This window comes from Eschrichtius robustus, chromosome 16 (genome assembly GCF_028021215.1).
Source record: "Eschrichtius robustus isolate mEscRob2 chromosome 16, mEscRob2.pri, whole genome shotgun sequence".
NCBI classification, from domain to species: Eukaryota; Metazoa; Chordata; class Mammalia; order Artiodactyla; family Eschrichtiidae; genus Eschrichtius; species Eschrichtius robustus.
The window spans coordinates 24,207,931-24,221,772 of record NC_090839.1 but is presented as its reverse complement, the minus strand read 5'-3'; the positions used below and the strand labels follow the sequence as shown (position 1 = coordinate 24,221,772).

Genomic DNA, 13,842 nt, shown 5'->3' with positions numbered 1-13,842 from the left:
AATATATATATATATATATATATATATATATATATATATATATATATAGTTTCTTTGCTCAGGAAATAAAATGTCTGTGCCCTCAAGTGTTTTACCTTTTTTGCTTTAAGTGACAAATTCTGTTTAATAATACCAGTTCTCCTCTTAGTCCTTGTAACATTTACACCTCTACTTCAAGTTTAGGTGGTGTTGCTGCTATTTTAAATTTATTTAAATACTCGTTTTGGAAGAATTTGGATGAGAGGAGACAAAATATATAATTTATGTCACTCTTCTGTCACTCTTCACCCTAGGCTCAGAGGTCACTGCCCTTCCCAGTCTGATTCCTAGCAAAAGTAGGAAGTCAGTCTTATTCATTTCTGTATCACTGTGGCCAGTTACCTGATGCTAAGCTGGAATTAATGAGTGTTTACAGGATAAATTAGAGCACAGAAACAGAACCATGCATTGATAGATACTTGATTTATTTAAAAAGTGGCCTTGTAAAAGGGATTGTCTTTTTAATAAATTGTGCTGGAAACTTTGAATATCCATATGGAAAAACAAAAAGTGATCCCTATCTTATATGCAAAAATCATTTCTAGATGTATTATAGACCCAGATATGAAGGCAGAAAAATAAAGTTTCTAAATGATAATAAAAAAAAAAAAAAAAGAAGTGAATCTTTTTCCTTTTCCTGTGGTAATGATAACATCTGTTCAGTGGTTTACAGTTTACAGAGCACACTGACATCCATTATTCTCATTGAATGCAATTCAGTCTGTTACCATTTGCCAACTACTGACCTTTTCCTTTCCTGAGGGGCATTGAAACCTACCTTTCTTTTGGAGCTATGCTAGTTTATTTATTCTCTGGCTGATCCGACAGTGTGTTAATGAAAGGTGCTGAACTATGTCTTGAGGAAGCTCAGAACTGAATCTCAATTTCAGAAAAATTCCTGATGTAACTTTTCTCTCTTCCCTCCATCTTTTTATTCCTGTTTTTTTTTTGGGGGGGGGGCGTTAATCATAAAACAATTCAAATCATTTTTAAAATAAACTTTATTTTTTAGAACAATTTTAGATTTACAGAACTTGCATAGTACAGCAAGTTCCTATATACCCTGCACCCAGTTTCCCCTGTTCGTAACATCTTACATTAGTATGGTACATTTGCTACAATTTCACATCATTTTTGAAGTAAATGGGGCATACCAATAAAATATGAACAAAATGAAGTTACTTCATCTCTGTAAGGCTCAGTTTCCTTATCTGTAAAATGAGAGGGTTGGACTAAATTTTTAAATAGCTCTAAAATTTTTAAATTATCTGCTAAAGTAAAATAATCATATAATTCTAATATAATTCCATTTCTTTACTGAAGTGTTACTATCATTTTCTAAAATAATGTCTACACATTAACAACAGCCTTATTCTAAAAGAGGATTTAGAGAATTCCCTGCCGGTCCAGTGGTTAGGACTCTTGAGCTTCCACTGCAGGGGGCGCGGATCAAACTAAGATGTTGCAAGCCACAAGGCGTGGCCAAAAATAAATAAATAAAAAGAATAAAAGAGGATTTAATAGGAGAATTCCAGGAACTATGGGAGGGCTGCTTATATATTAGGTTTGTATAATATATATAAATATATGATTATAAATATATATAATATTATTATATTAGGTTGAATTACATGAAATTATCATTTTATTAGGTTAAAAAAAGGGCAAACATTGGCAATTTCATGGGGTTTAACTGAATGCTTTGGGGGTAGGGATTCAAAGGAGGGTTAGGGAGCCTTTGGGGCCTCTGAGACTCTGCAAAAGCCTGGCGCATCCCTCACAGTGTTCGGAGAGAAAAGGCTCTTCAAATCCCTTGAAGCATCTCAGAGCTACTCTCGTTGTTGGTCGTGTTGGCAGTAAGAGCTACTTCCCAGCAGGTTTGTGCCTCCAGCCAGAAGAGAGAGATTGAGCCAGCATTTCACAGCTGTGGTGGAAAGGAAGGGCAGAAAGGGAGGACACTGGAAGTACTAACCCAGTTGATTAGCTAGGAAGAGGCAGCCTGGGGTCTTGGTGCCACAATGCCTTTATTGGTGCCACTCTACTCTTCCTACTTTATGCCCTTTGCTTACTGTCTAGTACAAGCTCAGCAAACCCGGGTATCTGCAGTTGCCCAGGAGGTGATTAGTAAGCTGAGTTTTCCTCTGTAACTCTGTTATAAGAAAAGCAATAGCACAAGTGCAATGACATGACAACTAAAATCTGCTATCAGTGTGAGGGAGAGGCTAGGCCAGGGCGGGGGCCTGAGACTGAGGTGAACTGGAGAGCATATGCCTCATCTAAAGGGGGCAGACACTTTCACTGCAGCCTGTTGTCGCCTTGTGGGAATGTGGGTCAAGGGTCACTAGATATGCTGATTATCCAAAGGAGCCAGAAGTATGAATTTATATGTATTTTGCCAATGGTAAATGTTGGCACCTAACTTAAATTCTTAAAAACCATTGTATAGGCCACACAGTGATTGAAAAGAACCCGCAGGCTACATTTGTAACCTCTGGCCAAGGGTTTAGATCTGCCAGGAGTGAGGCCCACATGCATTTCTTCATTATGCATTGTTGACAAGCTACTAATGACCAAAATGAATTAGCTCCTGCCTTTGAGGAACTCGCAGATGAGTGGAGAAGATAGACAAATAGTAATGATAAGATGTAACACAGACATTCTCTCTATACATTAAATATAAATTTATATATATTGTATATATGGCTATAAAACTGATAAATTATTCCTGGATACATCTGGGAGGACCTGATAGGAAGTGGCATTTGAGCCAGGATGTAGAAGATCAACAGTTTGGTGCATTAAAGGGACATGGGGCCCCTGAAACTCCCCCTGTATGTGCAAATGTTACATTTGCATTTGCTGTATATGCCATTTTCTTCAGGTTATGAGACTGATGCCGCCAAGAAGGCAGCTCTAATAGACCATTTTCTTGATAGGTAGCCGGAAATACAGATACTCCTCACACCTGCCGATGGGTGTCTCAGGGCTGATAAGATGAGAGAACTCTGCCCCCCTCCTCTGCCCCCAGGTTATCGTGTGTTTTAGAGGCCAAAGAAGCTCAGAGGTCATGGAGCTGGGCACCCTCATTTTTGGATGAGCAGCCTGAGGAAGTGGCGTGCTGTGCTCGAGGTCCTAGAGCCCATTAGAGACAGAACTTGGACTAGCACCCCAAACTCTTGATCATCTTGCCTCCCCGTCCCCTGGGTGTCTCTGAAGTCACTGGTGAGGCTGGCCTCCCTCACCTGACCCCATTGCCCTGTTCTGGCCCATCTCCTGGTGGATGAGGAGGGTTTGCCATCCTGCTGAAGCTGGTTCCTTCTTCCCTCTGTTTTTTGGTTCCCCTGCCTGAAATGCCTGCTACTCTCTGTCAGAGAGTCAGATTGCTTGTATTCAAATCCCTAGTCAACCAAATGCCAGCTGTATGAACTAGGACAAATTGTTTAACCTTTCTGATTTTTCAACTAAGGCTTAGCCTTTGTAAGCCTCAGTTTCCTCATCCATATATAAAGAGTTAAAATAGTACCAATGCTGAAGTATGATACGAAAGCACTGGAAGGTTTCAAGATTCTTGTGATGCCAAAATGACATGGTATGTGTAAAGCACTTCAAGTGACTGACCCATAGAAGCACTTAACAAGTATTAATTATGATGATGATGATTTGCACTGTTCACAGCCCCCCAGGTTGGGTTAAATGTCCTTCTGTTGTCTTCCCATACTATCCTGTGATGTCTCTGTTATTACTGCACAGGCCACATTGTATTGTAATTGTGTCCATCTCCCCTGCTAGCCTAAAATCACCTTCAGTGATTCATTCAGCAGATGTTTATTAGGCACTGTGCCAGGTACTAGGGATGCAGTGGTAAACTAGGAGCTCTTGGTCGAGTGCAGAGTTACAAAAGTCATGCCAGGAAACACTAGTCCTGTGAGCTTGTGTCATGGTCCAATAAATTTGGGAAATGATGCTCATCATGTCCCCCCGCCCCTTAGAGATTAGGTCCATCTTAGTATTTGAAAAGCTCTGAGGAGTACTGTACTTTGTCCAACCCAATTTTACCGGACTTAATGAGTGTTTGCTGAATAAATTTGAGTCATCTAGGGAGTTCTTTCAACTCCACTGTGTGCTTTAGTCCCCAGCTCAAGAGGAGGTCCAAGGGACACAGCAATGATTAGAGAGCCTGCTGGGAGCGAACAGCCTCTGGCTGCATAGGGACCTGTGGACTTACTGTCTGGTGCCCCCATGGAGACAGGGGGCCCTGGGTTGAACAATATGAAGCCCCGGTCACTGCAGCTGGTGCTGGAGGAGCAAGTGCTGGCGCTACAGCAGCAGATGGCAGAGAACCAAGCAGCCTCCTGGCGGAAGCTGAAGAGCTCCCAGGAGGCTCAGCAGAGGCAAGCAACCCTCGTGAGGAAGCTGCAGGCCAAGGTGAGGCAGCTGCCCTTTCAGGAAGGGGAAAGAGGAGAACACTTGGGGCTGGGGACTGAAGCGGGATGAGGTTTGCAGAAGATGGGGCCACGTGGTGGAAATGTCCTAAACAGCTGTCCTTTGATGTCCACAACTTCTCCACCAGCCATCTACGATGTCCCTTTCAAAGGTGACCTTCACGAGGGTTAAGTTAGTTGTCTAGGTTTGCTCTCCTAGTCTAGAGCTAGGACCTCATCCTAGGTTTTCCGGTTCCAAAGCCCATGAACTTCCTTCTCCAATACAAGAGCTGTAGAGAACATATGATTAAATGACCAAATGGAAACTGAGATGTTATGGCCTCACTTCACCGTCATCACCCAGTCCCTCATTCACAGCGCGTCTGCCCACGACCCTCGGGGACCTTTGCTTTGGGCTGTTGGTACCAGCCGTGCCCATTGCCGCATCCTGCTCTGTTTGCTTCAGGTGTTGCAGTACCGGAGCTGGTGCCAAGAGCTGGAGAAGCGGCTGGAAGCCACTGGGGTGAGTGAGGCTGTTCCTCAGGAGGCTGTGCTCCTCCTGATCCCTCAGGGAGTATAGGTAGGCCTCATTTGCTGACTGAGGGAGGCTGGGGTGTGATAAGGTGGTGTTTGGAAGAAGCCTCTCTTTCGTCAGCCCCTGAGAGCTTCATCAGATACCTTCACAGGACCTAGCTATTCCTGCCCCATCGGACTCCAACCCTTGGCTCTCTAAGGACAAAATGAGCTTTAGGAGACTTAATATTACCAGATTGGAAGGGGTGTGGAATCCGAGAGAAGAGATGCATTTTTCCTCCAGAAGGTGTCAGTGTTTATCTGTCTTGGAGAGATGTGTGCCTTTGCAGGCCTGAAAAAACCGTGTTTGTGGCAGAGAGATTTCTTTGTGCTGTGGGCTGGGTAGAACTGGCTTTCAAAGACCTGTGTGCCTTTCTTCCAGCTCCCTCTCAGCACCTTCTCACATTACCCTCGGAAGAGTTCTCTCAGAGGAAGGAAAGGACGAAGACTTAACTATGTACCGTTCTATGTAGGCCAGGCACCCTTAGGCATTGTCATAGAATTACGTCACTTAACCTGCAAAGCAACTTTTTCAGGGGAATGATATCACCTTCATTTTGGAGCTGAAGACTTTGTGGCTTAGAGAAGTTATAACTTCCCAAGGTCCAAAAATTAGTGTAGTAGAAGCCAAGACCATTAGTGAAAGCTGTATTTTATGCTTCTTAGGTCAAAAGTTCTTTTCACCACCAAATGCCATCTTTCAGGAGAAGTCACTGGTTTACGTTTGGAGAGAGGGATGCAGTTGGTTTACTTGCAGAATGCAGTGATTGAGAAAAGAGACATATTGCTAACAAAGGGGAGAAAGAATAAAAAGAAAGCTGGGGAATTCCCTGGCAGTCCAGTGGTTAGGACTCTGCGCTTTCACTGCTGGGGGGTGGTGGTGGGGTTATCCCTGGTTGGGGGGGCTAAGATCCCACAAGCTGCTCGGCGTGGCCAAAAATAAAAATAAAATAAACGGATGAACTTTAAAAAAAATAAGCAGGCTGCTGTAGAAGGGGGTGTCAGGGAATTGGTCTGCGGGATGTTCTCTTTGAAGGTAAATAAATAAAGCTTGCTTTTGTCTGGCTAAGGGACCGGTCCCTCAGAGGTGGGAAGGCGTGGAGGAGCCAAACCTGGAACAGCTGCTAACCCGATTGGAGGAGGAGCAACAGAGGTGATGGGCCCCAACTTTCTGGCCTGGGTGGTTGGTGGGCGGGTAGAGAAGGTTGATGGAAAACCTCTGTCTCGAGGGCTAACATGGATTAGAACCAAGGGCTTCAGCCTTAGCCCTCCAGTTCCTGGCAATGGAAAGTTCCAGTGGTTGTCATCTTACTCCAAGAGGTCCAAGGGTTGGCTCAGACCTTTGTTTAGTACTTGCTCCTACCCCTCCCCAGTGCAGGTGTGAGAGTCTAGCGGAGGTGAACACCCAGCTTCGGCTGCACATGGAAAAAGCTGACGTGGTGAATAAAGCCCTTCGGGAAGATATGGAAAAATTGACAGTAGACTGGAGCCGGGCCCGCGATGAGCTAATGAGGAAGGAGAGCCAGTGGCAGATGGAGCAGGAGGTGAGAGAAACAGTGGATGGGAATGGTGAGAGGAGGACTTGCAGTCTGGGCATTGCCTGGTCAGTGCTGGAAGGGGTTAACTTCAGGACTTGGATGGAAACTGAGCTGTTGTTAAAGTCTCTGGCCGGCCTTACCGCTCATGCTGGCAGCTCTGCCCTGCTTGGGCTGTCACCTTAGTTCTGTCCTTACCTGCCCAGTCGAGGTTTTGCTGGCAGGTAGCATGACACGCAAAGCAACTCTGTTCCTGCATAGGTTTTAGATGGATCTTAAAGTTTACTGACTCCCATCATCTGAAAGTCTGCAATCTAGATGCTAAGGAGGTAGCTATTGAAATTGAATGGGGAAGAAATTTTCAGATCCCAGTTAAAGGAAACTAATGTTTCCTGGGCCGTTGCTCTGTGTCAGGCATTATGTTAGGTGATTTACATATGTTATATCATTTAATCCTCATTATAAGTCTGTGGTGGTGATGGTAATAGCCCCCATTTGTTGAGCAGCTACTGTTTATCCTTTTCTAATTTAGCTCAAAGAAGGCCATTTACCATCCTAGGCCCTTTGACCTCTTGAATCCCACTGCTAACTTTATTAAACACTTCAGCATCGCCTGAACATAGACACCCATTCATAAGCTATCTCCTTTAAGTCCCTCCACTTCCCCCCAGTAGTCAGGAGGAATCCAAGACTCCCGTGTTGGCAAAAGATGTCCTCTGCCCTTTGATATGACCTGGGTTTCTGAACACACAGTTCTTCAAGGGCTACCTGAAAGGGGAGCACGGTCGCCTTCTCAGTCTGTGGCGGGAGGTGGTGACCTTCCGTCGCCACTTCCTGGAAATGAAGTCAGCCACTGACAGGTCAGTGTGGAGGTATGACGGGAGGAGGTTTGCCCCTACCGACTCTATTCGCATGACAGTGGGCTGCTATAGAAGGGAATCAGGTTGTGGGGGAAAGGCAGGGGTGGAAGAGTTGGTGGGGAGGGATGGAATTGTTGGATTGTTGGATTGAGATGACTTTTCCCAGACCTGCTCCTCAGGCTTCCCTGGGCCTGACCTCCACGCTCCCTTTCCTGTTCCTGGTCCCTGTTGGAGTCTGCTCTTTCTTTGCTTGTACTCAGAGACCTGACGGAGCTCAAGGCTGAGCATGTGAGGCTTTCAGGTTCCCTGTTGACCTGTTGTCTGCGCCTGACTGTGGGAACACCACAGTCTCGGGAATCTGATGGATCTGGGAGACTGAATGGGAGCGAGCCATCCCAGTTGATGCTGCTACTGGCCAGGACCCAGGAGCTGGAGAAGGAAGCCCATGAAAGGAGTCAGGAGTTAACACAGCTGAAGAGTCAAGGGCATCTGGAGAAGGCTGAGCTTCAGGATCGGTGAGATGGCCTGGGTCCTAGGAGGGGTTCGCTAAGAGAAAGTTGACTCCTTTAGGGAGTCAAGATAGGTGGGGGAGATGTGAAGAGCATTCCTCCCACAAGAGGGGAAGGAGATGTGCCAGAGGGAGTCTAGTTTGAAACCCAGTGCCACAGCTGGGGCCGTGTCACTGCCCTCTGCCCTCAGACTCTCTTGCAGCTCAGTTTCTCTCCTGTTGACTTACAGAGCTGGCTGTGACTCTCCTCTATCAACACCAAACTATTTGCCATTCCCAGAACAGCCAAGTTCTTCCATGTTCCCTGCCTTTGTAGATGCTGGCCTTAGCCTGGAATGCCTCTCTCCCTTCTCTCTCTGCCTTATCCTTTAAGGCATAATTAAATGTCACCTCTTCTATGACCTTGATAGCCTGTTACATTACTGTGCCCCCATATGGTCTTTTTTTTGTTGTTATATACATTTTTTTTTAATTAATTAATTTATTTATTTATTTATTTTTGGCTGCGTTGGGTCTTTGTTGCCACGCGCGGGCTTTCTCTAGTTGCGGCGAGTGGGGGCTACTCTTCGTTGCGGTGCACGAGCTTCTCATTGCGGTGGCTTCTCTTGCTGCAGAGCATGGGCTCTAGGCGCGCGGGCTTCAGTAGTTGTAGCACGCAGCCTCAGTAGTTGTGGCACGCTGGCTCCAGAGTGCAGGCTCAGTAGCTGTGGTGCACGGGCTTAGTTGCTCCGTGGCATGTGGGATCTTCCCAGACCAGGGATCGAACCTGTATCCCCTGCATTGGCAGGCAGATTCTTAACCACTGCGCCACCAGGGAAGTCCCTGAGCCACTTATTTGAAGCTTCACTATCTGTTATCACACAGAACAAGACTAAGGACTAATCTGGCTTTTATGACCCATGCCCAAATCTTCCCTCCACTCCTCTGGGGATGGCAGAGTTTGTTTTTAAATTTCACATTAATTCATTCAACAAACCATTAGTGAGCCCTGTCAGTAAGGCACTGTGCTGGAAATCAGGAATCAGAAATCCAACTCAGTCGCAGCTCCAGTCCACCCAGGAAGACGAACACAAATCTGAGAAGAGAGGAAGGAGCTCTAACAAAGGGCAAGGTGAGGGACAATCACCGCAAAGTCTCAATTTAATTTGACAAATCTACTAAAGAATAAAAAAGAGTTCAAGACAGAAGCAGGAATTAAAAAGATTACATAAGAAGTACGTTTTTACTTCTCACATTTAGTTTTGTTTTGGTTTTTGTTTTTTGCTTTATTTTATTTATTTATTTATTTTTGGCTGCGTTGGGTCTTCATTGCTGCACGCAGGCTTTATCAGGTTGCGGCGAGCGGGGCTACTCTTCATTGCAGAGCGCAGGCTTCTCATTGTGGTGTCTTCTCTTGTTGCAGAGCATGGGCCCTAGGTGCGCGGGCTTCAGTAGTTGTGGCATGTGGGCTCAGTGGTTGTGGCTCTTGGGCTCTAGAGCGCAGGCTCAGTAGTTGTGGCGCACGGGCTTAGTTGCTCCGCGGCATGTGGGATCTTCCTGGACCAGGGCTTGAACCCGTGTCCCCTGCATTGGCAGGCAGATTCTTAACCACTGCGCCACCAGGGAAGTCCCCCGTATGGTCTTTTGACGTGCTTACAGCATTGATCTCGTTGATTATTTAGTCTTGTTTGGGTTTTTTTGGTTAGGCTCTTTTATTTTTTGGATTATAATAAAATAGATTTTTTTAAAATGATAAGAAGGGCAGGGACATAAGCAAAGAGCTCCATTTGAATCTTGGGGCAAAGTTCAGTTTATACCCCATGGCTAGGGTTGTGTCACCACCTATTGGTGGAGTGTGTAAATTACAGTTTGTTTTGTTTGGGTTGTGAAGGCACTGGGAAGCACAAGGACAGAGACCATGTCTTAGTAATTTTTGTGTTCTAGTGCTTTCCACTTCACCTGCGATATAGTAGACACTTAGTAAATGTTTGTTGAATCATACAATAACTAAATGAATGACCATACAGTGAGTTAAAGCTCTTAAAGATGATACAGAATAAAATTAGGAAGACTTTGAAATAAAAAATTAAGCTCCTTGATAACTTCATTCAAGAAATATTTATTTAGCTACCTATATAACACCAGGTACTGAGCTCCAGGATATGGTGTTAGGTGATAAAGATGCCTGGTGATTTCCCTGAACTTTGAGGTTAGTATCAGGGAGGTTGACCGTAATCTTTCCCAATTCGCCCCTCCTTTTTCTCTTATCAGAGTTAGAACCTTGGGCTTGAGGGACCTTGGGACTATCCCATGTGGCAATTCTGATGTTCTTGTTGGCTTCAGGGTGCTTGACTTCAAGATCAAGCGGGGTCTGGAAGGGCCTGGTCCAGGGCTTTCCTTCAGCTCTCGGGCCCCCAAACACGTGTTCCAGTCTTGAGATGTGGTAAATCCCTGCATGCATCTGAGTGGCTTTTGGCTCCCCCTCCCCGAGTTCAAGGCTATAGCATCATGTGTTCAGGGAGTTCAGGGGCTGGGGGCACCCAAGGGACTCTGGGGGGGTGGCAGTGGGGGTGTCTGGCCTGGGTTGGGGTGTGCTGCATAGCTCTGTCCACATCAGTGGGTGCCCAGGTAACTGTGCTATGCTCTTCTCTTCAGGGTGACCGAGCTCTCTGCTCTACTGACCCAGTCTCAGAAGCAAAATGAAGATTATGAAAAGATGGTAAAGGCTCTGAGAGAGACGATGGAGATCCTGGTACGTGATCCTTTGTTCTGGGAGAGTTGGGAGTGGGCCTGTAGATTCCTGTCCTTTATGGATAGAGAGTGCAGGATACCAGTTAAATGTTCCTTGATGAAATCCCCTAAAGCTAAAAAATTAATTTTGGTTGAATCTGAAAATTAATTAACTCATTCATTTATCCATTTAATAAACATTACCTGTCTACTATCCCTTCTATATTCCTAGGGAAACTATAGCAGTGCATGCATGCAGTGTGTCCTCCTCCAAGAGAGTGGGACACACATGAAGAGGCACACTAGCCAAGTAGGAGGGGGGATGTCTGGAGAGATTCAAAACCTAGTCATAAGGGAAACGCCTGAGGAGCATGAATGTGGTTAGCCTGGAGAAGGAGGGCTTGAGGAAGACATGATGGCTGCCTTCACATAACTGAAGGACTGACACCAGGGAAGAGAGCTGGCTTGTTTAATGTTTGCCAGGGGGGCACAATCACTGCCAGTGACTGCAAGTTACAGGGTGGTAGAGCAGCTAGAGCTGCTCGGTAGTTGAACAGTCTGTCTTGGGAAGGAGTGAGGCTTGTGTCACTGGCTTAACATCTGCCAGGGATGTTATCAAAGGGATTCTCTAAGGTTGGACGTTAGAACCTCTGGCTTGATTGCACGTTTCCTTTCATCTCTAGGAATTTTCAGATCTCTGATTTTAGGCAAATCCTGCACCCCTATCCACATACATATCCCTAGTCTTCTCATCCAAGCTAGGATCAGCTGGGAGCTAGACATGTTTATGCCTTTTTGGTTTCTTTTTGTTCAGGAATTTGCAAATTCATATGTCCGCAGGGCCCAAGTAATATAAATGAATGAAGTGGGTTCAGCTGTAAGGATTCTGATTTTCCAGTGCTGTCACATTTAGTTTTCAGTGTAACAGGGAACACTTGATCTCAGTAGTAAGGAAACAATGAGGAGCAGTGAGGACTGCAGGATCCTGAAGAATATATGTCCCATCTGGAGGAGGCATCCACTATTCAACTTCAGTAAATTATTGCCATGTAGGGATGGGGGCTGGTGTGGCCCATATGTTAACTTTTTGAGAGAAGGCAGAAATTCAGATTTTTATGAATTTTTATGAATTTCTCAGCTCAGACAAATCTCTCAATTTACAAATGTTGGTTCAAATTTTGTATAGGCCAAAAAAAAAAACATAGCTGTAAATCTGCGTCTTTAAGCCTTCACTAGCACAATAAGGTAGGAAGGAGGAGGGGACATTTTGAGAATTCAAATTTATTGCTGGCCTTGGGGCTAGAGGTTCCTCTGGCCTTAAGTCTCAAGTGCCAATTTGCTGTTCAGAGACAGCAGCCATCCTTCATCCAATGATAGCTCACATTTAATGAACATTTGCTTTGTGACAGACACTGTGTTGAGTAATTTACATGCAGTTTTTTCATTCAAGCCTCAAAACAAATCTATGAAGTAGTTGCTGTTAATTATTCCTATTTTATTTTATTTTTAAAGTTTTTCCTTTTTTTAAAAAAATTTTTGGCTGCGTTGGGTCCTCGTTGCTGCGCAAGGGCTTTCTCTAGTTGCAGAGAGTGGGGGCTACTCTTCGTTGCGGTGCACGGGCTTCTCATTGCGGTGGCTTCTCTTGTTGCGGAGCACAGGGTCTAGGTGCGTGGGCTTTAGTAGTTGTGGCGCATGGACTTAGTTGCTCCGCGGCATGTGGGATCTTTCCAGACCAGGGCTCGAACCCGTGTCCCCTGCATTGGCAGGCAGATTCTTAACCACTGCACCACCAGGGAAGTCCCTTATTCCCATTTTAAAGAGAAGGAAGCTTAAAGAAGGAGTTGCCTAAGGTTACCAAGCTAGTAAGTGATAGAGCAAGAACTCTTATCTAGGCAGTCTAATTTGGAGCTCTTAATCCCTTAATCTGAATTCTTAATCACCACATCACATTGTCTTCAGAATCCTGGGACAGTGTTAGCATACACATGTGGTCAGGGGAAAAGTGGGGTTGACAGAATAGACAGAATGAGACTCTGGTTAATTTGGGGCCTGGAATGATAAATTCTCTTCTGAGAGTTTGGCTCATAGGCTCTATTTGGTTCCCTGTCCAGGAGGCAAATCACGCAGAATTAATGGAACACGAGGCATCTCTAAGTAGGAATGCCCAAGAGGAGAAGCTGTCTTTACAGCAAATGATCAAGGACATAACCCAGGTACTGGTAAGCCTCCGGTTCACAGTAACCGGTCCAGCCTCACCCTCCCCAGACCTCCCCGTCCTCTCAGGTGCACCTAGAGGAGTCTGGACTTAGGGTCTTGTGGGGAGGAATTGTCTGAGTATATTTGAAGACTGGAACCCTAAGGAGTAGCTAAGCTTTCGTGTGTTGGCACTGCCTGCTGAAACGCCCTCTTTCTTACTGCTAGCTGCAGTTCTCAGGCAGCGGCTGGATTCTGGCCTTTGCTACCTCAGCAACCTCTTCTTCCTTCATTTATTCCTTGAGTGTTCAAGGGGTGCTAGTCTTGTTGCTCATTCTAGGTTTGGGTGACCGAAGGGGAAGAGTTGGTTTGAGGAGTTGAAGGAACCAACCTTTTTTGCTCTTAAGATACCCTCCTCCCAGCCCCCAGGGAGAGGACCTGAGAGAGGAAACATCAGATTTGTCCAGGCTGGCATGGTAGTCCTCTCCATGGATTCTAGGCCTCGGTCAGTAGGATGGTGACCCTGCTGTGTTGGATTTCAGGCCATGGTAGAAGAAGAGGACAATATGGCCCAAGGCTCTGGTCATGAGAGCTCCTTGGAGTTGGACCCTAGTGGCTTCTCCTCCCAGTTCGATTCCCAGCAGCCAGACAAGGCTCTTTCTCTGGTGCGTTCAGTGCTGACTCAGAGACGCCAGGCTGTGCAGGTGAGAACCCCAGCACTCCTCAGCCACAGGGATGGGTGTCTAAACTGACTTGGGCCCCAGGTACCCTCCTAGCCCAGACTGCCCCTTTTGCTACGTTGACCAGTCACAAGGTGTTTTGTCAGCACCCCGAAGTGCCCATTAGAATCTGTGTGTCTGCCCAGTTGTGCTCGTGGGGAGCAGGCACACTCTCCGTGCCACTGGCACGCTCCACTTTGATGCAGTCTTTACACAGCACTGTGCAAAGTGGAGCCCCAGGGGAGTGTGGGTAAGCGTTCCCCAATTCTAAGGGTCCCAGCCACG

The 13,842-nt window shown here is 45.9% G+C and overlaps 1 protein-coding gene across 6 annotated transcripts in view; it reads left to right on the top strand.

The window, feature by feature from the left end:
- The window catches only part of CEP250 (centrosomal protein 250), a 50,053-nt gene that overhangs the window by 3,749 nt on the left and 32,462 nt on the right, over nt 1-13,842 (top strand). For 3 of the 6 annotated variants that reach the window (XM_068565440.1, XM_068565438.1, XM_068565439.1), the window contains exons 2-10: nt 4,169-4,464; nt 4,927-4,983; nt 6,104-6,186; nt 6,412-6,577; nt 7,322-7,428; nt 7,689-7,943; nt 10,571-10,667; nt 12,757-12,858; nt 13,381-13,542. In XM_068565440.1, the coding sequence (XP_068421541.1) occupies nt 4,279-4,464; nt 4,927-4,983; nt 6,104-6,186; nt 6,412-6,577; nt 7,322-7,428; nt 7,689-7,943; nt 10,571-10,667; nt 12,757-12,858; nt 13,381-13,542 (1,215 nt within the window). In that variant the 5' untranslated portion in view covers nt 4,169-4,278. Of the gene's footprint in view, nt 1-4,168; nt 4,465-4,926; nt 4,984-6,103; nt 6,187-6,406; nt 6,578-7,321; nt 7,429-7,688; nt 7,944-8,743; nt 9,048-10,570; nt 10,668-12,756; nt 12,859-13,380; nt 13,543-13,842 lie in introns of those variants that run through there. The other 3 variants (XM_068565442.1, XM_068565441.1, XM_068565443.1) reach the window with 3 other exon arrangements.